The sequence below is a fragment of the Microcebus murinus genome, chromosome 22, assembly GCF_040939455.1.
Source record: "Microcebus murinus isolate Inina chromosome 22, M.murinus_Inina_mat1.0, whole genome shotgun sequence".
In the NCBI taxonomy this organism is placed as follows: Eukaryota; Metazoa; Chordata; class Mammalia; order Primates; family Cheirogaleidae; genus Microcebus; species Microcebus murinus.
Window position 1 is genome coordinate 94,466 of NC_134125.1, and position 26,562 is coordinate 121,027.

A 26,562-nucleotide genomic window follows, 5' to 3' on the forward strand; every position below is an offset into this window, starting at 1 on the left:
TGCTACAGCAACATTCAATGAAAACACCTTTTGCACATTGAATTATTTGAGCACTTTGTAATTTTTTTTTTCACCCAGTTTCCACATTCAATGTAATTTTTTTTTTTTTTTTTGAGAAGAGTCTCATTTCTGTTGCCCAGGCTAGAGTGCCGTGGCATCAGCTTAGCTCACAGCAACCTCAATCTCCTGGGGTCAAGCAATCCTCCTGCCTCATCCTCCCAAGTAGCTGGGACTACAGGCATGCACCACCATGCCTGGCTAATTTTTTCTATATATTTTTAGTTGGCCAATTAATTTCTTTCTATTTCTAGTAGAGACAGGGTCTCACTCTTGCTCAGGCAGTCTCAAACTCCTGACCTTGAGCAATGCTCCCAGTTCGGCCTCCCAGAGTGCTAGGATTACAGGCATGAGCCACCATGCCTGGCCTCTTTTGTCAAATTTAATTGATAACATATGTGTAAGACAATTGTTGGACTCTATCATGTTGTATCTACATATATATCTATCGTCATTCCAATACCAAAGTCTTTATTAGTGCAGTTATTTAGAAAGTGTTGAAATTAGGTAATATAAGGCCTTCAACTATGTTATTTAAAACATTTTGCTGTAGTCATTCTAGGTCCTTTCAAGTTTCATATAAATTTTACCCAGCCTGAGCAAGAGTGAGACCCCATGTCTACTAAAAAAATAGAAATAACTTACCTGGACAACTAAAAATATATAGAAAAAATTAGCCGGGCATGGTGGCGCATGCCTGTAGTCCCAGCTACCCGGGAGGCTGAGGCAGGAGGATTGCTTGAGCCCAGGAGTTTGAGGTTGCTGTGAGCTAGGCTGATGCCACAACACTCTAGCCCGGGCAACAAAGCGAGACTCTGTCTCAAAAAACAAACAAACAAAAAATTCGTATTAATTTTTGATTAGTATGTCAATTTCCACACAAATGCCTCTGAATCTAAGAATCACTTTGGGGAGAACTGCCATCTTAACAATAGTGCGTTTTCCCATCCTTGACCATGGCACAGTTCTCCATTTATTATGTGGTTATTGTGTATTCCTATGTGTTAATTTCTTCCAGCAATGCTCTACAATTTTCATGGTACAGATTTTGCACATTATTAAATTTATCTAAGTATTTCAAATTTTAGTACATTTAGTATTGTAAATGTAATTGTATTTCTAGATTCAGTTCCTAATCATTCACTGCTAGTACATAGAAATGAAATTGATTTTTGTATATTAATTTTATATCCTGTGACCTTGCTAAATTCCCTTATTAAGGTTCTAGTAGATTCTTTGTAGATATGAGCTTTTCAGTAGAAAAAAAATTCTACCACTGAAGACATTGTTTTCCTGATTCTAAAAGTAATATATACTCTTTGATGAGACTTTGTCAAGAATTGTTAAGTACAAAACACTAGAAAAGCAAACTCCAATTTTCCCAATATGTAGGTTAACTGCTAGTAATCCTTTGACAAATTTCCTTACAATTTTAAGCAATATTCACTTCTTTTTACAATGCAATTATTTCTATATATTTGAGATTGCTTCATATAGATATTTATATTTTTGTATAAGACATAACAGCATCAACATTTTTCCTATGTTATCAAACTTTCTGTGTACTTAATTTTTTTTTTTTTTTTGAGACAGAGTCTCACTGTGTTGCCCGGGCTACCATGCCCTGGCATCAGCCTAGCTCACAGCAACCTCAAACTCCTGGGCTCGAGCAATCCTCCTGCCTCAGCCTCCCAAGTAGCTGGGACTAAAGGCACGCGCCACCATGCCTGGCTGTTTTTTTCCGATATATTTTTAGTTGGCCAATTAATTTCTTTCTATTTCTAGTACAGATGAGGTCTTGCTCTTGCTGATCTCGAACTCCTGACCTAGAGCGATCCACCCACCTTGGCCTCCCAGAGTGCTAAGATGACAGGTGTGAGCCACCGTGCCAGGCCTGTGCAGTTAATTTTAATGTCTGTATAATATTCCATTACAGGGTTATGCCATAAATAACTATTATACTATTGTGTTTTTGTATTTTGCAAATTGCACACTATTATAAGCAATGTTTCAGTGATTACCCATAGATATAAATGTCTCCAAACATTACAGGTTAGGTCCTTAGGGTGTTAAGAGTAACATTATTAATAACTCACATATATAGCACATACTACGTGTGTATACTTCATACATATTATGTCACTTGATCCATACAACCATCCTCTGAGGTAGAAACTAATAGTATCATCATTATAAAATTGAGGAAGTTGAGCCACAGGTTATCTGAAATTTTTGAGAGGCCCAATTAAGGACTATTCTCCCATAAAGAACCAGTACTATAATGAAAACCATTTCTGTAGGTGTCTCAGATGTTTGTATGGTGTATAAGCACCAAGAGGAGCACAGGAAATGAAAAACCCAGGACCACATTATAGGTCTGACTTCACAGAAAACATGACACCTAAGCCAACTCACTTCATCTCAGCTATACTAGGATGAGTACAAGTAAGATGCTCTCATGTTCCTTGTAGTTCTCAAGTCTCATGATTCTAATCATCATTTCTAGACTTTTCCTCAGAGAGATATCAAGATCTCTCTGTATGCTTGGTGTCAACAATATTCATTTATCATTCAACTATCAATCATTGAGCATCTAACGTATATGATAGAAAATGGCAAATCATTCTCAGTCTGTACACACAAGATATCAACTTATAGAATAAAACATAAAATTAAAACAGATTCTCTTCCTGAATCTTTTTAGGGTTATGGACTTACCAGAGAATCTGAAGATTGGGATCCTCTCCCTAGAAAGTAAAACCTTTGTACAAACAAAACAAATTTGCATACAATATTAAAAGTTGTTTATTGACCCTCAGAAATGAAACCACATATCCACTATTTGTCAGTGATTTTCCCAGGCTGATAAGTTCTGACTTAGGCAAAAGTTAAAAACATGTATGAATGGAGAAGTGAGAACTCAATGAGTTCTTATATGCACATGAGCAGATTTAAATTAAATAATAGACACTAGGTGGGCAATAACATTAACGATCACAGCTAATAATTACAGACGAGTTAATATATGTCAGGCACTATCCTAAGCTGTTTATGTTTACTCAGTTAATACTCACCACAATCCTATGAGGTACTATTATTTCTAATTTACAGAGGAGACTATAAGTGAAGCACAGAGAAGCTAAGTGGCATGCCTAAGATCACTTAGCTGGTAGGATCTCAATCTGGTAGTCCAGCTCAAGTCTATGCTCTTAACCACTAAGTTTTCTTTATAAAGATAAAAGACTACCTTGAGAAAGAGGGTATCTTTGAGCAGTGCTGTTTGTCTCATGAGGACACTTGGTCTAAATATTCCCTGGATACCTGTTCCCACTAAAATAGAAAGCCCCACCCCCACCTGCCAATGTGTCCAATGCCCAATGTTTCCCTAGGTCCCAACATCCAGAGAATTACTTTTTAAATTCTCAGGAGCCTTTACCAGCATATCTTAAAAAGTGAAACTCAGTGACTCAAAACAACTTAGAAACAATAGAAAAGTTTCCTAGCAAGTGGTTCTGAACCTTCCTTGATGGTAGAAGAGAAAAACTAGATACTCTTTTTTAGTATTTAGAAATGTCCTTTTTTTTTTTTTTTTGAGACAGAGTCTCACTTTGTTGTCCAGGCTAGAGTGAGTGCTGTGGCATCAGCCTAGCTCACAGCAATCTCAAACTCCTGGGCTCAAGCAATCCTACTGCCTCAGCCTCCCGAGTAGCTGGGACTACAGGCATGTACCACCATACTCGGCTAATTTTTTGTATATATATTTTTTTAGTTGGTCAATTGATTTCTTTCTATTTATAGTAGAGACGGGTCTCACTCTTGCTCAGGCTGGTTTCGAACTCCTGACCTTGAGCAATCTGCCCGCCTCAGCCTCCCAGAGTGCGAGGATTACAGGCGTGAGCCACTGCGCCTGGCCTAGAAATGTCTTAAAATAAATATTACAGCTACACTAAATAAACTATAAAACTCATTCATAATTCCATTATCTAACAAATAAATCCTGTTCATTTATCTATAAATACTTTCAATTGTTGCCCACATGCAAATATATTTTAAAATAGGTATTAATAGTAGTCTAAGTGTATTGTTCTTTCATTTCTTTACATTTTCCTTGCTGTTAACCAAAATGTTGTTTATACCAGACACATAAAACATACTAAACACTACTAAGTATCCCAGAAGAGAGGCACAATCAAGTAAACAATGACATACTTATGCACTGGAATATTATTTTCCACAACTCTCCCTATAGTGGCATACTCATTTACCTTTCAAAAGAAAGTAATGAAACTGGGTTATCGCTCAACAACTCACCTAGTTAATGTTTCCTTCTCAGATTCTAGCATTTAAGAATTGGTCAAGAATGCTCATAGGCCAATTACTTTTGTAGGAATTTGTGGAGAGAAGACAATCTGTTGCATCTGTGTGTTCAAATAAAATTTGTGGGTTTTTTTTTTTTTTTACCCCTCCAGGATGAATTCTCTAGCATGCAGTATGATAGTAAAAATGATTGAAAGCATTTCCAGATAGACTCCATTTGTACAGCTTATTCCCAGTTCTCTAAAGCAAAATAAATGTATTGCTCTTTGTGATGAATTTTCCATACTCATTATATTAATACTAGTAAGTGTTTTCTCTAATATGATTTGTTTGGTATCTAATAAGGTTAGAGCTATTAACAAGTGCTGCCCCACACTGATTACATGTGAAGAACTGCTCTCCAGTGTGAGCTATTTGATGGACTATAAATGGAGAGTTCTGGTTGAAGATAATGCCACATTGATTACATTTATAGGTCTCTTCTCCAATATGAATTCTCTGATGCTTAATAAGGTCATTCTTACGGATGAAGGCTTTCCCACACTGACAACATTCATATGGTTTCTCTCCAGTATGTATTCTCTGATGCACAATGAGGGCAGAACTCTGACTGAAGGATTTTCCACAATCACGACACTCATATGGTTTCTCTCCAGTGTGGGTTCTTTGATGTGAGTAAAGGTGAGAGCTTCGACTAAAGCATTTTCCACAATCTTTACACTCAAAAGGTTTCAGTCCAGTGTGAATTCTATGATGCACAACAAGATGAGATCTCTGGCTGTAAGACTTCCCACATTCGTTACATTCATAGGGCCTTACTCTAACATGAGTTCTCTGATGCAGAATGAGATGTGTGCTCTGCCTGAAAGATTTCCCACATTCAGGACATCCATAGGGCTTCTCTCCAGTGTGCGTTCTCTGGTGCCTAATAAGCCTAGAACTATGAACAAAAGATTTCCCACATTGATTGCATGTGTACAGTTTGTCCCCCGTATGAGTTCTCTGATGGGTAACGAGGTGAGAAAACCAGCTGAAGGATTTTCCACATTCTTTACATTCATAGGGTTCCTCACCAGTATGAGTCTTCTGATGTCCAATGAGGTGAGAACTCCGGCTAAAAGATTTTCCACATTCTTTACATTCATAGGGTTTCTCCCCAGTATGAATAAGCTGATGCCTAGTAAGATTAGAGCGCCAGCTGAAGAATTTTCCACATTCCTTACATTCATAGGGTTTCTCTCTATGTATGCCCTTTGATATACCAAAAGATGTACCATGAGCCAGAGAGTTACCATTATCAGGGCATCGGTAGGATTTATTTCCTGTGTGAGTTCTTCCAAATTGAATAAGGTGAATGTTTTGACAGAAGGTTTGACCACGTTCATTACTGTTGCTTGTACAGCTTTCCTGATGACCACTAATAACTAAATTATGTTTTAAACTTTTAGTATGTGAATCCCGTTTGTGGAAATACTCTCGCAGTACTAGCTGAGCAGGAAGGAGACAATTTCCCCCATATTTACCACTTTCACAGACTCTCTCCTGAGAAAGTAATTTCTTTTGGGTGAATGCCACTTGCCTCAAATGTCTCTCCTGGTTTTCCTGATATTTGTCCAACTGGTCTTCACATTTCCAGACTTCTTCTAATGACAAATACCAGAGATCACTGTTTGCCATTCCTTCCTTTTTAATGTCATAGGATTGCTTATCTTTAGCCATGCTCTTACTGGAAACTGATGATTTAATTTCAACTGCAGTCTCCAAATCTGAAAGAAATGAAACTTTGTATAACTAAAGAAAACCATTAAGGTGAGAATGGTAGGATGTATGAAGAGATAAAGTATGTGAGACATGTGTGGATTACTTTCAAATATGATTTTATAACCTTGACAAAGAATGAGAAAAGAAAGGCTGGAGCAGTAAACAGTAAATGCATTGGGCTCTACAGTATTTAAAAGGAGCAAGAAGAGTGAGGGGAAGCATAGAACAGAGCATGACATATGAGATCAGGGTATTCAGTGGTGAAGGTATCAAATAGAAAAATCCCACATGAAGGTCTCTACCCCCACTTTCCAATCCAAATACTAACAATGTAAGTAACCTGTCTTTATTATATTATATTATATTAATGATATGATATGATATGATATTATCTACTTAGTACCAAGACTTTCCCTTAATAAACATTCTTCCTCAGAAAAATTTTTTCTGAGTAGTACTGGAGTAGGGTAAGCCCCTACTTCAACATGAATGACATCCTTCTAAAAAGAGTAGAACAGAGAGAGAGGAGAACACCATGTGAAGATGGAAACCAAGGCTGGAGTGATGTAGCCACAAGGCAATGAACATCTGGAGTTACCAGAAGCTGGAAGAGACAAGGAAAGATCCTCTCCTAGAAGCACGGCATGGCCCCAATAACATCTAAGATCACTGAGGGGGCAGCAGTCAGAGAATTGTGCTTAGAAACAAAGGTTGAGGAAGAGAACACTTATAGAGAATAAATGAGCGGGAATGTGAAAAATAACTTTCTATTTTTAACCAAGATATATACAAGGAAGTTGGAAAAAGGAACTATGCTTGGAAGTTGCATAATGATTTGAATTTTAGAGATACTAATAAAATGAAATAGGAATAAAGTAAAAAAGAAAAGAAAAAACTAGATACAGTCAGAAAAACAGGCGTTCTTGAGAGCAGCAATTCTGGAAAGGAAGGAGAGTGCTAAGGCAGCGGGAATTCAGAAGCCTCTTGTAGCAGTTTTCCAACTGGCAGAAAACACCCTCTCAGGTGGGAAGGAGGTGGTGAGAGACACCCCGCCCCTGCAGAGTTTACACAGAGAAGAACTGAGTTGTGGAAAGGGACCACATGAAAAGGAAAAGAAAGGCAAAGATGCAAGAAACGATTCTGTGGAAAATGAGAACACGAGGTTACTGGAGTTAATGTTAATAGTAAGGAAAGCAACACGAGCAAGGGCTGAAACCAAGCGTGTCAGCAGAGAGACGTGATGAAGCAGTAAGACCCCTTGTCTCTGCATGCAAAGGTAAGTGTGACAGGAATGTATAAAGAAGTCTGGCGGTGGGAAAACAGGAGGTAGATGAACTCAGTCTTCCTCTCAGAAACAAGGATCTATAGGGAGGACCACTGACCACTATCTCCAGAGGTTCTAGCTCCACACAGCTCATCTGGGTCATTGCCTATGACGACCCTTGTCTGGTCCTCACCTGGAGTGGTCTCCTTGTGAATCCTTCTCTCTGCCAGCCAGGGCTCTTCCCCTTTCTCCAGCCGAAGGACAACATCTGGCTTAGGAAGCTGATGCCCTGTTCACAGTGAAAGATAAGGAACTGGGTGAGAGTTGGGGGAGCTCCAGGGTAGACACAAAACAACATGTCAGATTCAACCTAACCCCCAAACCCCTTCCAGGACTTGGGGGGACTCTGAAGAGTTGACAGTGTGAGTATGCAGAGGCAGCAAAATTCAATATATTAAAACAAGTTTCCCCAAAAAGCAGTGTAACAACACTGTTTTATACCCCAAAGAAATTAGGTCCCTGAGCCCCGAGCCCATACTCTGACACATGCTTCAAGACTGTGTACATGTTGATCAATGAGGTGATCAAAATGAATGAACCAAAACCACCAGAGTGAATATAACTTCAAACACAGAGTTAGTCTTACCCAAGGAAAGGAGGTTCTTATAGTTCTCCAACATCACATCTTTGTACATGATCTGCTGAGCAGTGTCCAGCAGCTTCCACTCCTCCCTGGTGAAGTCCACAAGTACATCCTCAAAAGTCACCAGCGTCTACAACAAAAACACATTTTCACTGAGCCTAATGCATATTTTTGCTCTCCCTCTCCTGATTCCTAACATGAAGAGAAATTCAGCTGATAGCACTAGGGTAGGAAAAGAGGACAGACCAGAATTTATTCTAGGAGTGACCAGTATTTATTTTAAGGGATTGCAGTCAAGTATTAAAAGGAATAGCTATTAGGTACCTACTGTCTGAAAACAAGTTCCATTTTGTGCTTTCAGAAACTATCAGGCCAGGCACGGTGGCTCACGCCTGTAATCCTAACTCTCTGGGAGGCCGAGGCAGGCGGATTGCTCAAGGTCAGGAGTTCGAGACTAGCCTGAACAAGAGTGAGACCCAGTCTCTACTATAAATAGAAAGAAATTAATTGTCCAACTAATATATATAGAAGAAATTAGCCGGGCATGGTGGCGCATGCCTGTAGTCCCAGCTACTCGGGAGGCTGAGGCAGGAGGATTGCTTAAGCCCAGGAGTTTGAGGTTGCTGTGAGCTAGGCTGACGCCACGGCACTCACTCTAGCCTAGGCAACAAAGTGAGACTCTGTCTCAAAAAAAAAAAAAAAGAAAAAGAAACTATCAAAAGAATTTTAATTTAAATCAAGTATATTTTAAACAGTTATAGCAGGGAGAATCAGACACCAAAAGTTAAGCCACGTTTTTAGTATGTGAACTGAACCTAACTCCAGGCAGGAAAAGAAGGGAAAAAAACTACTGAGTTTAAGTACACCTTAATGCTTAAGAAACTTACCATCTTAACCATGTTTTATGACCTAAAATAATTACCCAAAACACTTTTCCTAAACATTGGCAGGTATCAATAAAATGGAGAAATCAGGGAATTATATTTTAGTAGCAGCCAAACAATTTGACATAGAATAAGAGACACAGATGCAAGGCCCTTTATCAGCTACATCAAAAAGAACTATTGATTGTATGTATTTAAAATCCTATTTGAATGACTGAGTGTTTCTTATCAAAGAACATGAAGGTGGCTGGGCACGGTGGCTCACACCTGTAATCCTAGCACTCTGGGAGGCTGAGGCGGGCGGATCACTCAAGGTCAGGAGTTCAAAACCAGCCTGAGTAAGAGAGAGACCTCATCTCTACGAAAAATAGAAATTAATTGGCCAACTAAAAATATATAGAAAAAATTAGCCGGGCACGGTGGCACATGCCTATAGTCCCAGCTACTCGGGAGGCTGAGGCAGAAGGATAGCTTGAGCCCAGGAGTCTGAGGTTGCTGTGAGCTAGGCTGATGCCATGGCACTCCAGCCCAAGCAACAGAGTGAGACTCTGTCTCAAAAATAAAAAAGAATATGAAAGTCAGAAGACAATGGAAAGCTAGGTGCAGTGGCAAGTGCCTGAAGTCCTACCTACTAGGAAAGCTGAGGTGAGAGGATTGTTTGAGCCCAGAAGTTCAAGACTGACCTGGGCAACATAGTGATGATGAGACTTTACCTCTTAAAAAAGAAAAAAAGAAGATGATGATGATGAAAACAATGGAATTATGTTTGTTTTTAAATGCTGAAATAAAAGAAAAGAACTGTCAAGCCAGAATTTCTAGATCCAGTGAAAAGATCTTTCAGAAGTGATCCAAAAGAAGACATTCTCAAATAAAATAAAACCAACAGAATTTGTTGCCAGAAGATCTATTCTAAAAGATGTGCTGAAGAAAGTTCTTCAGACAGAAGGGAAATAATACCAGAGAGGAACCTGAAATCTCAGGAATGAAGGACAAATAACAAAAACAATAGATATCTGGGTAAATATAATAGGTTAATTTTCTTCTCTTGAATTCTTCAAAAATACATAGGACGGGCAAGGCATGGCAGCTCATGCCCATAATCCCAGAACACTGGGAGGCCGAGGCAGAAGGATCACTTGAGACCACGAATTTGCAACCATCCTGGGCAATACAGTGAGATCCCAACTATACCAAAAAAAAAAAAAAAAAGGTGTGGTGGTGCACACCTGTGCACACCTAGGAACCTGTGTTCCTAGGTTCTCAACTGCTTGAGCCCAGGATTTTTGAGTCTGCTATGATCATCCTACAGCACTCTAGCCTGGATGACATAGTGAGATGCTATCTCTAAAATACATACACATACACACACACATATGCACATATACACACACATATATATGTACGCTGCAACATTTTCTTATTTACACACACACACCCCACCTTTAACATAAAGATAGGAAAGTAAAGGGACTCATATATTGTAAGCCTTCTAGATTTTACTTGAAGTGATAAAAATTAACTCATAAGTATACTATAAAAGACTGGGTATGTAAATTAAAATCCATATAGCAACCATTTAAAAAACAGAAAAATGTGTAACCAGAAAGTCAAGATACAAATGAAATATTAAAAAATATTCAAATAATCCAAATAAAGGCAGTAAAGTGAGAAGGAGGGAAAGATATACAAAAAACATGTAATAAAATGACACACTTAGGTCCAATCATATCTATAATAATATTAAAGATAAATGATCTAAACATAACCATTAAAAAAGAGATTGCCAAATTGAATTAAAAAAAAAAAAAAAAAAACCACAAGCCTCAACTATTTGCTACCTAAAAGAAAATCACATTGAATTTAACCACCTAGAGGTGTTAAAAGTAAAAGAATAGAAATAGATATACCATGGAAACACTAATCATATGAAAGCTATAGTATCTATATTAGTATCAGACAACATAGACTTCAGAACAAAAGATATTACCAGAAATAAAGTGGGATATTACACAATGATAAACAGGCATATCTGAAAAAAAATCCTAAATAGATTGAAATGTAAAACACATATCTATAAAACTTCTATGGAAAAACACAAGAAAAAAATCTTTGTAATCTTGGGTTATTTAAAGGGTTCTTAGCAATAACATCAAAAGCATGATCCACAAAAGAACAAATTGATAGAGTAGACTTCATCAAAATTAAAAACCTCTCTTTCTCTTCAAATGACATTGCTAAGGGAATGAAAAGACAAGCCACAGACTGGGAGATAATATTTGCAAATCATATTATCTAACAAAGGACTTGTATGCATAATGTAAGAACTCTCAAAACTCAACAGTAGAAAACAGACTAGTTGAAAACTACGCAAGACTAGGAAAATACTTGCACATTTTTCATAAACTTGAATATACTCTAGCCATCATTCTCTTGGCTAAATATCTATGAGTATGAAATGACTCATTCATTATGTTATTTATGTTCAAACAAAACCTGTAAGCAAATATATAAATCTGATAAAGGGCTTTATTTATTTATTTATTTAGAGACAGAGTCTCACTTTGTTGCCCAGGCTAGAGTGAGTGCCATGGCGTCAGCTTAGCTCACAGCAACCTCAAACTCCTGAGCTCAAGCAATCCTGCCTCAGCCTCCCGAATAGCTGGGACTACAGGCATGCGCCACCACGCCCGGCTCATTTTTTCTATATATATCAGTTGGCCAATTAATTTCTTTGTATTTATAGTAGAGACGGGGTCTTGCTCTTGCTCAGGCTGGTTTCAAACTCTTGACCTCGAGCAATCCGCCCACCTCAGCCTCCCAGAGTGCTAGGATTACAGGCATGAGCCACCGCACTTGGCCAAAAAGGGCTTTATTTATAATTGCCAAAAACTAGAAGAAACCCAAAAGTCCCTCAACAGGGAATGCATGAACAAAGTGTACTACATCCACAATGGAATCTACTCAGCAATAAAAAGGAAAAACCAATGATTCGTGCAAAAACTGATGAATCTAAAATACAATTATGCTATATGAAAGAAGCTAGAGACTACATACCATATGATTCCATTTAGATGACATTGTGGAAAAGGCAAAATCAATAGATTCATGGCTGCCAGGGGTTGAGGGAGAGGAGGAGTAAGCACTGATTACAAAGGGGTAGCACACAGGGAATTTGGGGGTGATCAGTTTGCTCTGTATCTTGATTGAAGTAAGGGCTATTCAGTCAACTACATGCATTTGCCAAAAATCACAGAACTGTACATCAAAAGGAGAGAATTTTACTGTAAATTTATAAATTTATATTTATAAATTTAAAAATAAATACAAATGTTTTAAAAGGAATGTTCTATGAAGTTTGTATGGTAGCTATCTTCTTTCATTCCCTCCAGATACCTGCTTTACCCTGCTGTTTCTAGGGAGGGTAAGCTGCCCAGACCGTATCAAAGTGTTCCCTTGCCCTCTGCCTTTATAATTTATTTCACCAATTCAGGTCACCAGCTGTATACAGCAATAAAGTTACCCCGATGTGGTGGTGCGGTGCATCCTTTTGATGGATGGTTACAGCCTCTGTGAACAACTGGTCTGGTTTCCAGAACCCGTGCTTGTTCTTGCCCCTTCAGTCCTGGAGATGATGACGCCCTTCCCCACTTCACTTTCATTACTCAATTTCAAGTGTGCCCGTGGTTTTCCACTAGTCTTTGATTCATTCATTGTTGTTAATTGTTTCTAAGAAACTTGCCCATTTTTAATTTAACTGGCCATCTGATTTCTGGCCTGGTGCTTTTAGCATTCCCATAAGCAGTACACTGCACCTTCACTGGAAACACAGAAACAAGCAAGTCATGTGGGTGCCACTGAAAGAAAAGGTGTGTGAGACAGCAGTCAAGAACTGGACTTGGGCTGGGCACGGTGGCTCACGCCTGTAATCCTAGCTCTCTGGGAGGCCGAGGCGGGCAGATTGCTCAAGATCAGGAGTTCGAAACCAGCCTGAGCAAGAGTGAGATCCCCATCTCTACTATAAATAAAAAGAAATTGGCCGGGCACGGTGGCTCACGCCTGTAATCCTAGCACTCTGGGAGGCCGAGGCGGGCGGATTGCTCAAGGTCAGGAGTTCAAAACCAGCCTGAGCGAGACCTCGTCTCTACCATAAAAAATAGAAAGAAATTAATTGGCCAACTAATATACATATATATAAAAATCAGCCGGGCATAGTGGCTCGTGCCTGCAGTCCCAGCTACTCGGGAGGCTGAGGCAGGAGTATCGCTTGAGCCCAAGAGTTTGAGGTTGCTGTGAGCTAGGCTGACGCCATGGCACTCACTCTAGCCTAGGCAAGAAAGCAAGACTCTGTCTCAAAAAAAAAAAGAAATTAATTGGCCAACTAATATATATAGAAAAAATTAGCAGCACATGCCTGTAGTCCCAGCTACTCGGGAGGCTGAGGCAGGAGGATTGCTTAAGCCCAGGAGTTTGAGGTTGCTGTGAGCTAGGCTGACGCCATGGCACTCACTCTAGCCTGGGCAACAAAGTGAGACTCTTGTCTCAAAAAAAAAAAGAACTGGATTTGAAATCAGGCAGACCTGGGCTTGAACTTGGATACCTTAAATTCTGGGTTGGATAATGCTTGTTTGATTTATTTAACTTCAACAAGAGTTAGTTCTCTTAGCTGTAACATACTATCTGCCTCATTGTGTTATATATACTAGCACAGTTTAATATTATTTTAGAAGGTATATAGCCCAAGTATACTTTGAATAACCATAGTAATAATACTTTTGTGTGGTTCTCCCTCTTTGCTGGAAGTAAGCACTATTCTGACTTGTGTTATTTATTTGTTGTTTTTTTAAAATAGTTTTACCTCAGATGAAGATAGCTGTAAAAGAATATGTTGCTAGCAGAGAAAGATTTCTGAATTTTCTGATTAGCAAGAGTTGATCTTGTATTAGATTCCAGTTCATTATAGATATAACGATTACCTCCTTCCCTCTGCCATATCAACATTTAAAAATTTCCATAATTACTTTTTGATTTTAAATTTAATTTTTTTTAGAGACAGGGGTCTCTGTCACCGAGGCTGGAGTGCAGTGGTCCAATCATAGCTCACTGCAGCCTTGAACTCCTGGGCTCAAGTGATCCTCCACCCTCAGCCTCCTGAGTAGCTGGGAGTACAAGTGCATGCCACCATGCCACCATGCCTGGCTAATATTTGAATTTTTTGTAGAGACAGAGTCTCGCTATGTTGGCCAGACTGGTCTCTAATTCATGGCCTCAAGTGAGGCCACCCAAAATGCTGGGATTACAGGTGTGAGCCACCCTGCCTGCACCCAGACTGAAAATTTCCGTAATGAAAGAGAGGGAAAAAAAAACAAAGCCTGCAGTGACTTTTCTCACCAACTCATTTTCCAGTCAATAAAGCCTAACTTCTTAACAGCATGTTATAATTTAGTCATATTCTCATCCTTGAAAAACTATCTTCCTTAACTCTGCACACACCTGGCTTATAATCTTACCTCACAAAAGACTCAGCCTCCTTTGCAAGGTCATCAGCTCTAGCAGCCTTACCAAGGATCTCTTTGTACTTATTTCAGCTCTGTTCAGCCCTGTCAACGCTGTGCCCTCTTCCATGGGGAGTCCACTAGCCCCATGCCAACACAGCATCTGTGCTGCAGGCAGGGCCAAACAGGCCCAGAAGGCCTGCACTGCCCACATGTTCCCCTCAGTGCTGTGTTTGGGCTGCACACTGAACTGCTTCTAATTCTTCAGTAGGACATGCTCTCTCAAAAACTGGGGCCTCTGGGTGCAGTGGCTCAAGCCTGTAATCCTAGCACTCTGGGAACCTAAGGTGGGCAGATAGCTCAAGGTCAGGAGTTCAAAACCAGCCTAAGCAAGAGCAAGATCCCGCCTCCATTAAAAATAGAAAGAAATTAATTGGCCAACTAAAAATATATAGAAAACATTAGCCAGGCATTATGGCGCATGCCTGTAGTCCCAGCTCAGGAGGCTGAGGCAGAAGGATCACTTGAGCCCAGGAGTTTGAGCTAGGCTGACACCACAGCACTCTACCCCAGGCAACACAGTGAGACTCTGTCTCAAAAGAAAAAAACTGGAGCCTTTACAAATCCAGTTCTCTCATATTTATTCAGACAATCAAAAGTCATCCTTAATGTCTTGGCATAAATGTCATTTCATCATTTTCTTCTGAACCTTTAAACTGTTTAAATCACCTCGTGTGAAATGCACACACCAAATACCTGGTCCAGAGCACTCCAATGTGGGGCTGTGCCCTCCAGACCAGGGAACCTCAGCTCCAGTCTCACTCTGCTTCCCCAGATCACCTGTCCAGACCTGCATGAAGGACCCTCTAGAGGAAGAAGCTGAATAGGCACAAGAGCCAGTCTCTCACCCTGGATGCTCCCAGGCCACTCTGCTCCATCCTCCTCAGAGCTCTTTGTGCCTTGGTTACAAGTTACCCTTTGATAACTACATAACTTGTCCCTGAGCTCCTCCAAAAAGGAGATCCAAGAGGAAGAATTAACACAACCAGCACCACACTCAGGACACTCAGGGACCAGAGAATCCCTAGAGAGGCATCAACCATCCTCAGTTCTCTCATCATCTTTGAGGGAAGAAATCTGATGTCACCTCACTTGACTCCCACCCACATTACTATTAAACGTATGTTTATGTTGTGTTTCTTTTGTATTAAAGGAAATAAAACTATAACTACAAATAAAGTGAACAAACCATGTAATCCTCATCTCCTGGAGAAGAGTGTCTAAGATACAATTTCTGAAGTTCCAGGGCAAGGACTTCAGAACTTAGACAAAAAGGAATTCCCAGCTGAAAAACAAAGATGAAAGCAGCCCAGCTTACCTGGGACCAAGTAGTTAGTGACTCGGCTTCCATGCTGTCCTTGTTCTTGATGGTACCTTCTTGAGTAACAGGAGAGTACTAAGGAGGTAAAGCTGAGGAAAAGAAAGCAACATAAGGAAAGTTTGCTATGACTGGGAGGCTCCCTAAATTGTCAGCCTAAACTCCCTCAAACCAGCTGGGTATGACACAAATACCCACTACAGAGAGGAACATCAGAGATATTCCAAATGAAACTCCCCAAGATTAGGAAAAGAGCTACATAAATTTCATTTTTATCCCTTAATCTCTGGGGTTCCACGGTACATTTCATTTGGAGTTGAATAGTTCTACCTATCACTACAAATCCTCTTTTTTGAGGAAAACATTAAAAATATAAAACCTGACCTGATCTAATATTCTCATTTACAGATAAGAAAACAAGTGTTTTCTCCAACTAGTTGCAGAAGAAAAGTCGGAGATTTGAAGCACAAGAACAATGTGATGCACCGTTACTGGCTTGGAGGTGGAAGGTGCAGCAGGACATGGAAGGAGGCAGACCCCGGCCCTGAAGAGCAGCACCCTGACAGCCAGTGAGGAAACGCGCAGCCACGAAGAACTGAACGCTGCCAAGGAAAAGGGAGCTTCAAAGTAAATTTTTCCCCAGAGGCTCTAGGTGAGAATTCAGTCCAGCTGACACCTTGATTTCAGCCTTTGGATACTGAGCAGAGAACCCAGCCATGCATGTGAGACTTCTGACATACACAATTGTAAGCCATAAAGTCAGTGCTGTTTGAAACTGCTCAGTTTGTGGTAATTTGCTACACAGCAAGAGAAAACTAACACAGTCAATTACCTTTTAAAGATAACTTAAATATTAAGGAAAAATACTAAATATTTACCTATGCTGTTACCACTGCCAGTGCTGTGCATTCCTTTGTGTAGATCCAGATTTCCATTTGTTTCATTTCCTTTCTCCCTGAAGGATATTCTTTAACATTTCTTGTAATAGGGATGATAAAGTCTTTCAGCTTTTTTATGTCTAACAACGTCCCTACTGGGTTTTTTTTTTAATAGTGTTACTGAGATACAACTCACATACCATACAATTCACCCATTAAAATTGTGTAATACAGTGGTTTGAGATATATAATTTTTAAAATTGTGATAAAATAAACAATATTTGCCATTTAACCATTTCTAGAAGTATACAACTCAGTGGCATTATTTACATTCACAATGTTATGCAACCATTATCTAATTTCAAAACTTTGTCAACACTCCAAACAGAAACTCTGTAACCATTAAGCAATAACTCCTCATTCCTCCCTTCTGTCTCTATAACACTTAATCTACTTAATTTGCCTATTCTAGATATTTCCTATAAGTGGAATCATACAATATTTGTCCTTTTAGGTCTGGCTTATTTCACCTAGCATATGTAACATGTATTGGAACTTCATTCCTTTCTAGTGACCAAGTAACATTCCATTGTGTGTATATACCACTTCTTGTTTATCCATTTGTCTGTTGATGGACACTAGGGTTGTTTCCATCTTTTGGCTATTGTGAATAATGGTGCAATGAACACTGGCATACAAGTATCTGTTCAATCTGTTCAAGTCCCTGCATCCCATTCCTTTGGGTATACACCTAAGAGTGAAACAGCTGGATCATATGGCTTTTTTTTTTTTTAGAGACAGAGTGTCGCTCTGTTGCCCCCTGGGCTAGAGTGCCTAGCCTCAGCCCAGCTCACAGCAACCTCAAACTCCTGGGCTTAAGCAATCCTTCTTCCTCAGTCTCCCAAGTAGCTGAGACTACAGGTATGTGCCACCATGCCCGGTTAATTTTTTCTATATATTTTTAGCTTTCCAGCTTCTTTGTATTTTTAGTAGAGACAGGGTCTTAATCTTGCACTGGCTGGTCTTGAACTCCTAACCTCGAGCAATCCTCCCTCCTCGGCCTCCCAGAGTGCTAGGATTACAGGAGTGAGCCACCGTACCCAGCTGTTATGTATGATTTTATGTTTAGCTTTTTGAGGAACCACCAAACAGTTTTCCACAGTGGCTTCATCATTTTTACACTTACACAAGCAATGTACATTGGTTCCAATTTCTCCACATCCCTGTCAAACCCTTGTTCAATTTAAAAAATTATGGCCATCCTAGTAGAGGTGAGGAGCTATCACCACTGTGGTTTTGATTTATATTTTCAGATCACATCAAGAAATAGAAATGTATCCTGCTCCTTCTGCCACAAAGGTAGCAGTAGACCTATTTCATCAATGAAAGCAGCATATAGCTATGAAAAGAATACAGCAGTGTGTATTTTTAAAACCACTGTGACCACGTTGGACTTCTCCAGGAACCTAAGACGTTTTACTACTAAGAAATTTCCTATGCTAACAGAGAAGAACATGGTCATTTCAACAAATGCTAGAAAGGCCATATGCAAAATTTTAATCATCTATTCCCAGGTGGGAAAAAAATGTTAGGAATATTAAAAACCTCATTTTGTACAGCTCGAATATCTGACTCAAACTCACCACCGCCGCCCCCACCTGGTTCAATAACTCTGATCACTGTGGTTGTTCTTCACAAGAACGTTTGCTATTAAGGCTAGGACGTGAATCCCAAAACCGCATGTAGGGAACAGACTCATGCAAGGGGTGAAAATCGCCGTTAAGACAAAATTATTTATTGATGAAATTACCGTTTCCCTAGAAAAGTGAAGTTAATACACTGCACTGCTACTAAAAGGATGAATATGTGTCTGACCACGAACCAAATACGCAATATTGAGCCGTTTCGCATATACCTGCAATAAGCAACTAGAAGGTTCGATGGGAGAAAGTGATCCCGTCACAAAGGCAGCAGCAACAGCAAAACCAACGCAGCAGCCCGACTGGGCTAGCAAACACCCCGCAGCGCAGCTCAGCTGCAGCCGCCACAGCGGGACGCGCGGGACACCCCGCCTCGCCGCGGGCTCCTCCCGGCCTGACGTCACGGATGCGCCCGGCCCCTCGCACACGCCGCGCCCCTCCCCGCCGCCCACGCTCACGGAGGCAAGTACGCTCGCTGACGGGCCCGCCTTCGGCCTGTTACGCATGCGCCCCGGCACCTAGCGCACGCGCCGCGGCCCACCACCTTGGCTAACGTACAAGTCCCGCGCCCGGTTCTTTACGCACGCTCCCTGGCCCCGCCCCACACGCTGTGCGTCCCCCGCTCGCCAACAGCACACTCGCTGCGCCCCACCCCTGCCTCCCGCGCTCACGTACACGCCTCGCCCCTGGCCCGTTACGCACGCCGCTCTGCCGACCACTTTCGCTCACGCGGCGCCCCGCCCCTACCGCTCGCGTACGAACACAAGCCCGCCCGCGCTCCACTGAGCCTGCGCCCCGGCCCTTCGCTCTCAGGCCACGCCCCGCATCCTCATCCATACACCCGGCCCGTCACTCTTGCGCACGCGTCTCACCCCAGCCCCCCACGCCCGTGGCGCCCGCGGCCTGGCACGCTAGCGGCTTTTGCCCGGGCCACCGGCCCACTCCCCAGTAGCCGCTCCGCCGCTGGCACCGCGGACTCTGCGCTGAGACTTGCGGCCGCGACACGAATACCGGGCTGAGTCCGCGGGGCGGGCGGGGCGGCGCGGGGGCTCCTGGGAAGTGTAGTCCGCCCCGCCGCTCCCAGGCAGGGCCGCGGGAGGCGGAAGCCCGAGGCCGGTGAGCGCGCGGGACGCGGGCGGTGCGGTCGGGCCGCCAAGTTCCTCGCGGGCCGTGAGGGCCCTGCCTTCCACGGAGCCCGGGAAGCGGGGCTGGAAGCGGAAGGCCTGCCCGCCGGTGTGGGGGCGGCGCCGGCAGAGCCGGCTGCAGGACGAGGCTGAGCAGGGCGGGCCAGGCAACCCGTTTCTTTTTCTGCGAGCGAGGGGGGCACAGCCGTCCTGCAAATGCTGTTCACTTTATCCAGCAGCTTTTCCTCACGCTGTTTTGACTTCCTAATGATTCAATGAGTTGAATCAGTCAGTTCTGCTTTTAAACTATTCTTGCATTCCTGGTTAAACCCTGCTTGAATGTGATGAGATACAATAAATTATCATAGATAAAAATATGGACTTTGAGGACAGAGATTAAATTGGAGATAATGAAATGAACATTTGTTTCAAAGTCACATGTGTACCTTTGACAACTCCAATAAAATTCCTTAGTGAGATGGCAGCCAAATCATCAGTCCTAATGACCATATGTAAGATTATTCAGATAAACACCAAGATATAGAACAAATAAATTTACTTAAAACAGTCGTGTTTAACAGGAAAATTATTTTTCAATCCCAAAATTTTAACTAAAAAAGTAAGAAATTATATATGAAATTTCATTGACCATGCATTTTTGCTGGGTTCCTTTGTCTTTAACTTCTATTTTCTTTTACAAAAATGCATGCTTGATCCACCCAGGCCTGAGAAGTGGTCTTCAGGAGAAGCCAGTACAAATAAGCAGGATAGCAGTTTTAAAAAGGGGCCAAGGATGACTATATTGCATGTCAATACAAATCCTAGAAAAGATTTTAAGCTGGTTAAGCCTTGCTGAGAGGTGGGGGAGGTTCTATAATTTTTTTCACCTTGCCCCCAATGGAGCCCTTTTTCTGTCTCTCATCTATTTCCTGAACCTGCCTTTTTGGCTAAAGGGAAGACTGCTGGTGGAATGTATGTCTCCCATGATTAGATTGGAGAAACATCCTGATCTCTCTGTTTTGCAGGTTTATGCCACTTTCAAATTGACAAGATGGCAATCATTGACGCCTCCCCAACATGGGCTCTGCTTGCATAGGACTCTGCTTGTTTCTGTGTGAGAAATACTGAAGGTGAAAAGATGGCTGCTGGATTTCCAACAATATGGTTGCAAGAACCAGTGACCTTTAGCGATGTGGCTGTGGACTTCACCCAGGAGGAGTGGGTGATGCTGGACTCTGCTCAGAGAAGTCTGTACAGAGATGTGATGTTGGAAAACTATAGAAATCTCACATCAGTGGATTATCAGTTATGCAAACTTACTGTGATCTCCCCATTGGATCAAGAAGAGGTAAGAACTATGAAAAGGAAAATTCCCCAAGGCATCTTTCAAGCCCAGAAGATTCCACTTAAAACCAAAGAATTAACTCCTAAGCAGAAGATTCTTGGGGAGAAATCATCCAGTGCAGTGAAAATGATAAGATTCACAATGGATAATTTGTTCTACACATTAAAAGAAGACAAGGAATGTTATAAGATCATAAAACAGCTCAAGATTCCAGAGGGACGTTTGAGGCAAGTGACATATACCCAAAAGAACATAGTGTCTCAGGAGATGTTCTATAACTACCACGAATTAGAGGAAAAGTCTAAACTTAGATCTAAACTTATTTTTTCACAGAGAGCTTCCACCAGTAAACATTCCCAAAAATGTTACTCAGAGATTGAATGTTTGAAACATAATTTAATCTTAAACAATTTTGAGAAAAAATCTGTAAGTGAGAAGCTCTGTGAAAGTCATGAATGTGATAGAGCTCTATGGCATCTTGAGAGAACTGAGGCAGCACAAAAGGCACACACATGCTCCAAGGATAGTATGCACTTCAAACATAATATGTTTCCTATACATAACAATTTTTATCTGGCAGAGAATTCCTATACATTTAATAAGAACAAAACCTTTTGTCATTCATTCCTTAAGCAGCAAGGGCCAGCTCATAATGGAGAGAAGCATTATGAATGTAATCAATGTGGAAAAGCCTTCAAAAGGATTTCTAATTTAATTTTGCATAGGAAAAGTCACATGGGTGAGAAACAATTTGAATGTAAACTATGTGGGAAAGTGTTCAATGATTCCTCAACCTTAAGGAGACATGTAAGAACTCACACTGGAGAGAAACCATATGAATGCAATCAATGTGGAAAAGCATTCAGTCAAAAAACATCCCTTAAGGCTCATGTGAGAACTCACACTGGAGAGAAACCTTACGAATGTAGTCAGTGTGGAAAATCCTTTGGCACAAGCTCTTACCTTATAGTGCACAAGAGAATACACACTGGAGAAAAACTCTATGGATGCAGTGACTGTGGAAAAGCCTTCAACACAAGCTCTCACCTTAAGGCTCATAAGAAAATACACACAGGAGAGAATCTTTATGAATGCAATGACTGTGGGAAAGTTTTCAGTGGTCTCTCATCCCTTAGAATGCATGTGAGAACACACACTGGAGAGAAACCCTATGAATGTGAAAAATGTAGGAAAGCCTTCAGTGTTTCCTCTTCCCTAAGAAGACATGTGAGAATTCACACCGGAGAAAAACCCTATGAATGTATTCAATGTGGAAAAGCCTTCAGTCAGAGCTCTTCACTTGTTATACACAAGAAAATTCATACTGGGAAAGAAACCCTGTAAATGTTTTGAATGTGGAATTGCCTTTCTCATTTGTCTTAAGGTGGAGCCCAAGCTCATTATTTCAGTCTTTGTTCTCTAAGACAAGTATTTAAGGCTATAAATGGCCCTCAAAAGAGCTCTTTATTTATATAACACTCTTTGTTGTATGTTTGTTTCAGAATATTTGAACTCTATGATGCTGTTTGATGTTTCTTAAGAGCTATTTTCTGGCCCCTTGTGGCAAACATTGCTAGTTGCTAACCTTTGTATTCCCTCCTTCTTTATTAATAGAACTTCAGTTTTGCTTCTTTGTATCCAATTACAAAACTCCTTGTAGCCAAGAGACACCATTTCCCCTGTTCCTGGCTGATAAAATACAGACATATGATTATAGGTTTCATGGTAAGATTATCTGCTAAGCCAGAGATTTTAGTGAAGGTCTTACATATGTGAGAATCCTCCCTCGTTATCAGTAGGGCCTTCAGTGAAGAAGACAGCAAGTAGCAAAGTCTATGTGAATTAGGAGGAGAGTCCATTTGAATAGAACATAGTAACCAGGAAGAGACAGAGAAGGTGGTATAACTAGATTGTATGAGCCCAAACAAGGAGTGGCCTTTACAAGGCTGCAGTGATTACAAACAATATTAAGGAGTAAGGAGGACATTGTTCCTATTTTCCAACCTATCGATATGTGGTATATGTGGGAATAAGCCCCTCTTTGATGTGATTGTTGTCAAGTTTTTTCTCCCCAGGAGACAGCCAATTTTAAGTTAATGCAAGGAAATGAACAGAATGGTAACAGAAGTAGTTTGGGATATTAAGGGAGTTTCTTCGTCACTCGGGAATCTCAGGAAGTACCATGGGAAACAGTTTCCAGAAGGATAGGGGTTTAGGTTTTGTAGATGTGGCATAAGGAATACAGAAGATTGTAACAACAATATTGATAGAGAAAATAAGATGAGATCTGGAGAATGGGCTGAGACTTTGAGCCATGACTACTGAAAACAAAATTTAGAGTAAGGATAGATTAAATCCCATCAGTCTCTAAGTTGATGGATAATTAGGTCTAATAGGGTTTATATGTAGCTTGGAATCGAAAGTCTGCAATCACACTGGAAAACCAAGCATTCCTTTTCTTTTTAGTTGTTAGCAGCCCTGGTGGGTATAGCAGTAGCAGTCCGCAGTTTAAAAATGATCCCAAATGCATCTGGTCCTTGAGTGTGGAGATCATCTTAAGTGGTACTCAGCAATGGGTTGTACTTTGCTTGGTTGCAAAGCTAATCTTGGCCAAATGATCTTGGTACAGGTTGGGCATCCCAAATTTGAAAATGTGAAATTTAGAATGCTCCAAAGTCCAAAACTTTTTGTGCATCAACCTGATGCTCAAAGGAAATGCTCATAGGACATTTTGGATTTGGGGTTTTGGGATTTGGTATGCTCAACTGGTAAATATAATGCAAATATTCCAAAATACGAAATGTGAAACACTTCTGGTCTCAAGTATTTTGGATAAGGAATACTCAACCTGTACACCAGCAGCTAGACTCAGGCATGGTATAGGCAATAAAATCAGCATATCTGACTTTATTGCAACAGCCTCGTAACAGGATTCCCTGGGCTTGAATGTTACTTTGTTCCAGCATGTATCCTATGCTACTGCCACAGGTATCCTTCCATTGTTTCTTAAGCTTTGTTGGTGGTTTTTAATTATACAACTAATACATATGGGAAAAATGTAAACAACTTCTGCCCTACACACGAGAAGGGAAAGCCTTTCCTCTTCAGATCCTAGTGCTTTAGAAATTTAATTTTAAAGATGAGTGTGCATTCTGTCGGACTTTATGTACATATAAACATGTTTTCCTTCTGTAAAAATTGAATCATACCTTTCATTCTATAGCTTTTTAAATGTATCTTTCCATGTCAATGCACATAGTTCTATTACATTCTAAATAGCTTAGTGTTTGATTGTATGGCTGTACCATAATGTATTTAATCTATTTTGCCTCTAGAATTTTTTAAATATTTACTTATTTATTTTCAGAGATAGGATCTTGCTTTGTCACCGAGGCTGAGTGCAGTGGCATAATCATAGCTCACTACAGCCTTGAACTCTTGGGCTCAAGTGATCCTCCGACTTCAACCTCCTGTGTAGCTAAGGACTACATGCCAGGCTATTTTTTTTTTTTAATTTTGCAGAGACAGCATTCACCTGTTACCCAGGCTGGTCTCAAATACATGGCCTCAAGCAGTCCTTCCACCTCAACCTCCCAAAGTGCTGGTATTACAGGCATGAGCCACTTTGCCCAGCCTGCCTCCAGATTTTTATAACAACAAACAATACTGCAATGAACAATATTTATTTATCTTGCTTTCCTATAAACTGTTCTCTACACTGCTCCCAGAGTGATCCATCTAAAGTGCTAATCTGATCATGTAACATTTCACTTTTAACTCCCCCACTGGCTTTTTCCTCCTTTAAGATAAAATCTTTTCACAAGACCTTGCTCAAACTCATAACTATTTTTTCAGGCCTCATCTCTTTTGATTCCCTTCATCTTTTCACTCTCTCTACTTTAACCTGGCCTGTTCATCCTTTAGGTATTGTATCCTTTGTCTGCTTTAACAATATTTGTCACTTTTTCATATTATTGCCTATTTAGTTGTATATCTTTCCCGCTAAACTGTAAGCTCTGGTGACAACTTTGTCTAAATTGTTCACTGTTTTACTCCTACTGCTTGGCTCAAAGTAGGTGTTCAATTAAAAATTTAAGGTTTTTCAACAAATTTTGTGCCTTTAGTAGTCTAGTAGAAATTTAACTTAAAGAGTTAGGTTTTTAAGTGATTGTTAAAATAAAAATTGCATGGAATGGATATTTCTTTTTTCTAACTACTGGAGTTACACTTAGCATGTCACAATGTTCCACGTAACAGGAATACAGGAACTAAGACTGCTTAGAGAACAGCAGTTTAATGTTTATCCATATTCTTTCCCTCTCCTAGTCCCTCTTCTCTCTTCCCTCACCCCACTCACCTCCCCATTTAAGCTCATATAGTTTATTTTTTATATGGTCAGTGTTCATATGTTGCTCCATTATAGATTCTAATATTAAAATGAATGAACTGGTGAGTGTGCAATGTACTTCCTTTAGGCTACTTGTGGGAGTATAAATGAATACAAACTTTCTTAGGCAGTTAAGCAGTATGTGTCCAAAGCTGGACTATCCTTAACCTTGCACCTTGCAATTTTTTCTGAGCTTTTATAAAAGGACTCTTTATATAACCATGTATAAGTAAGAATACTCATCTCAGTTTCATGCTGTAGTGAATAACTAGAAAATTCTAAATTACCAATAACAGATTTGTTTAAAAAATTTTTGTATGTCCATAAAATGGAATATCAGTCATTAATATGTGATTCTGCATTGATATGGAGATATATTTACTATATTGTGAATTTTAAATGCAGTTACATAATATTAGAGTATGACCATGTTTTTGTTCAAATGGATATTATAAATATGTATGTGTATGCATGCATGCACACATTGAAAATATTCTGTAAGGATATACACCAGAGTGTTTTATCAGTGGTTATTTCTGAGTCATAATTTTTTTCTTTTACTTATCTTTTACTAAGTGTTCTAGTTAGTGTAGGGAACAGAGGTAAGTTGTCTATTAAATAAACTATCATTAACCTTAATATTTTTCAAAAGCATGCTTTTAATATATTCAAAGTTGTAAAGTAAATGGATTTGCTTAGGCTGTTGCTGGACATATAAATTCTATCCATTTTTCAAGAATAGATACATTTTTTGCTTATTTTTTAAGCCACCTTTTGTGTCTCTTACCTTTGAAAAGCAAATTTTTTGGAAGTATTGCTAATGGGCATGGACTCCTTTTAGACTTCATCTAAACTGACTTCTAGGCAAAACTCAAAATATGAAGGAAACAAATAATGTTCTGTGATAAGAATGGGGGAACTATGTTAGATAAGGAGGTAAGGAAAAGTCTCCATAAGAAGATGACATTTAAAGTGAAATATGAAGGAAAGGAAAGAGTCATTCATGGCGGGGGCGGGGGGAGACAAACAACTTTCTAAATAGAGAAAGGACAAAAGTCCTCATTCAGAATTTGATATTTTTGTGGAACAGAAAGTAAGTCCAGTAGCTGGAACACTGTTAGGCAAAGGAGTAAGGAAAAGAGTATGCAAAACCAGATTGGAAAGTAGGCAGGAGCCAGATCATAAAAAACCTTGCCAGCTATGGCATGAGTTTATACTTCCATTTGAAGAGTTATGAGGAGCTATTTAAGGATTTTTCATAAGAGATTGAAATTATTTGTTTAAAAAGATCACATTGGCCTCTGTATAAAAAAATCTTAAGAGACTGAATAG

General features: G+C 40.2%; 2 protein-coding genes across 3 annotated transcripts; one reads left to right on the plus strand and one right to left on the minus strand.

Annotated features, from left to right (window-relative positions):
* Nucleotides 1-262: 262 nt before the first annotated feature.
* ZNF10 (zinc finger protein 10) lies at nt 263-18,786 on the minus strand. Of its 2 annotated transcripts, none has more exons than XM_012747656.3 (5): nt 18,590-18,786; nt 15,797-15,888; nt 8,046-8,172; nt 7,593-7,688; nt 263-6,140 (listed from the first exon to the last, which is right to left on the minus strand). In XM_012747656.3, exons 2-5 carry the CDS (start codon nt 15,827-15,829, stop codon nt 4,675-4,677), a joined length of 1,722 nt encoding a protein of 573 aa, XP_012603110.2. In that variant the 5' UTR covers nt 15,830-15,888; nt 18,590-18,786; the 3' UTR covers nt 263-4,674. The 2 variants fall into 2 exon arrangements, with proteins under 2 accessions (XP_012603110.2, XP_012603111.2); XM_012747657.2 differs by having other exon boundaries at nt 16,675-18,786.
* Nucleotides 18,787-19,207: 421 nt separating this feature from the next.
* Nucleotides 19,208-25,934, plus strand: ZNF891 (zinc finger protein 891). The gene is made up of 2 exons (XM_012747662.3): nt 19,208-19,490; nt 20,524-25,934. The coding sequence occupies exon 2, from the start codon at nt 20,637-20,639 to the stop codon at nt 22,185-22,187; it is 1,551 nt and encodes a 516-aa protein (XP_012603116.1). The 5' UTR covers nt 19,208-19,490; nt 20,524-20,636; the 3' UTR covers nt 22,188-25,934.
* The last annotated feature ends 628 nt before the right edge of the window (nt 25,935-26,562 follow it).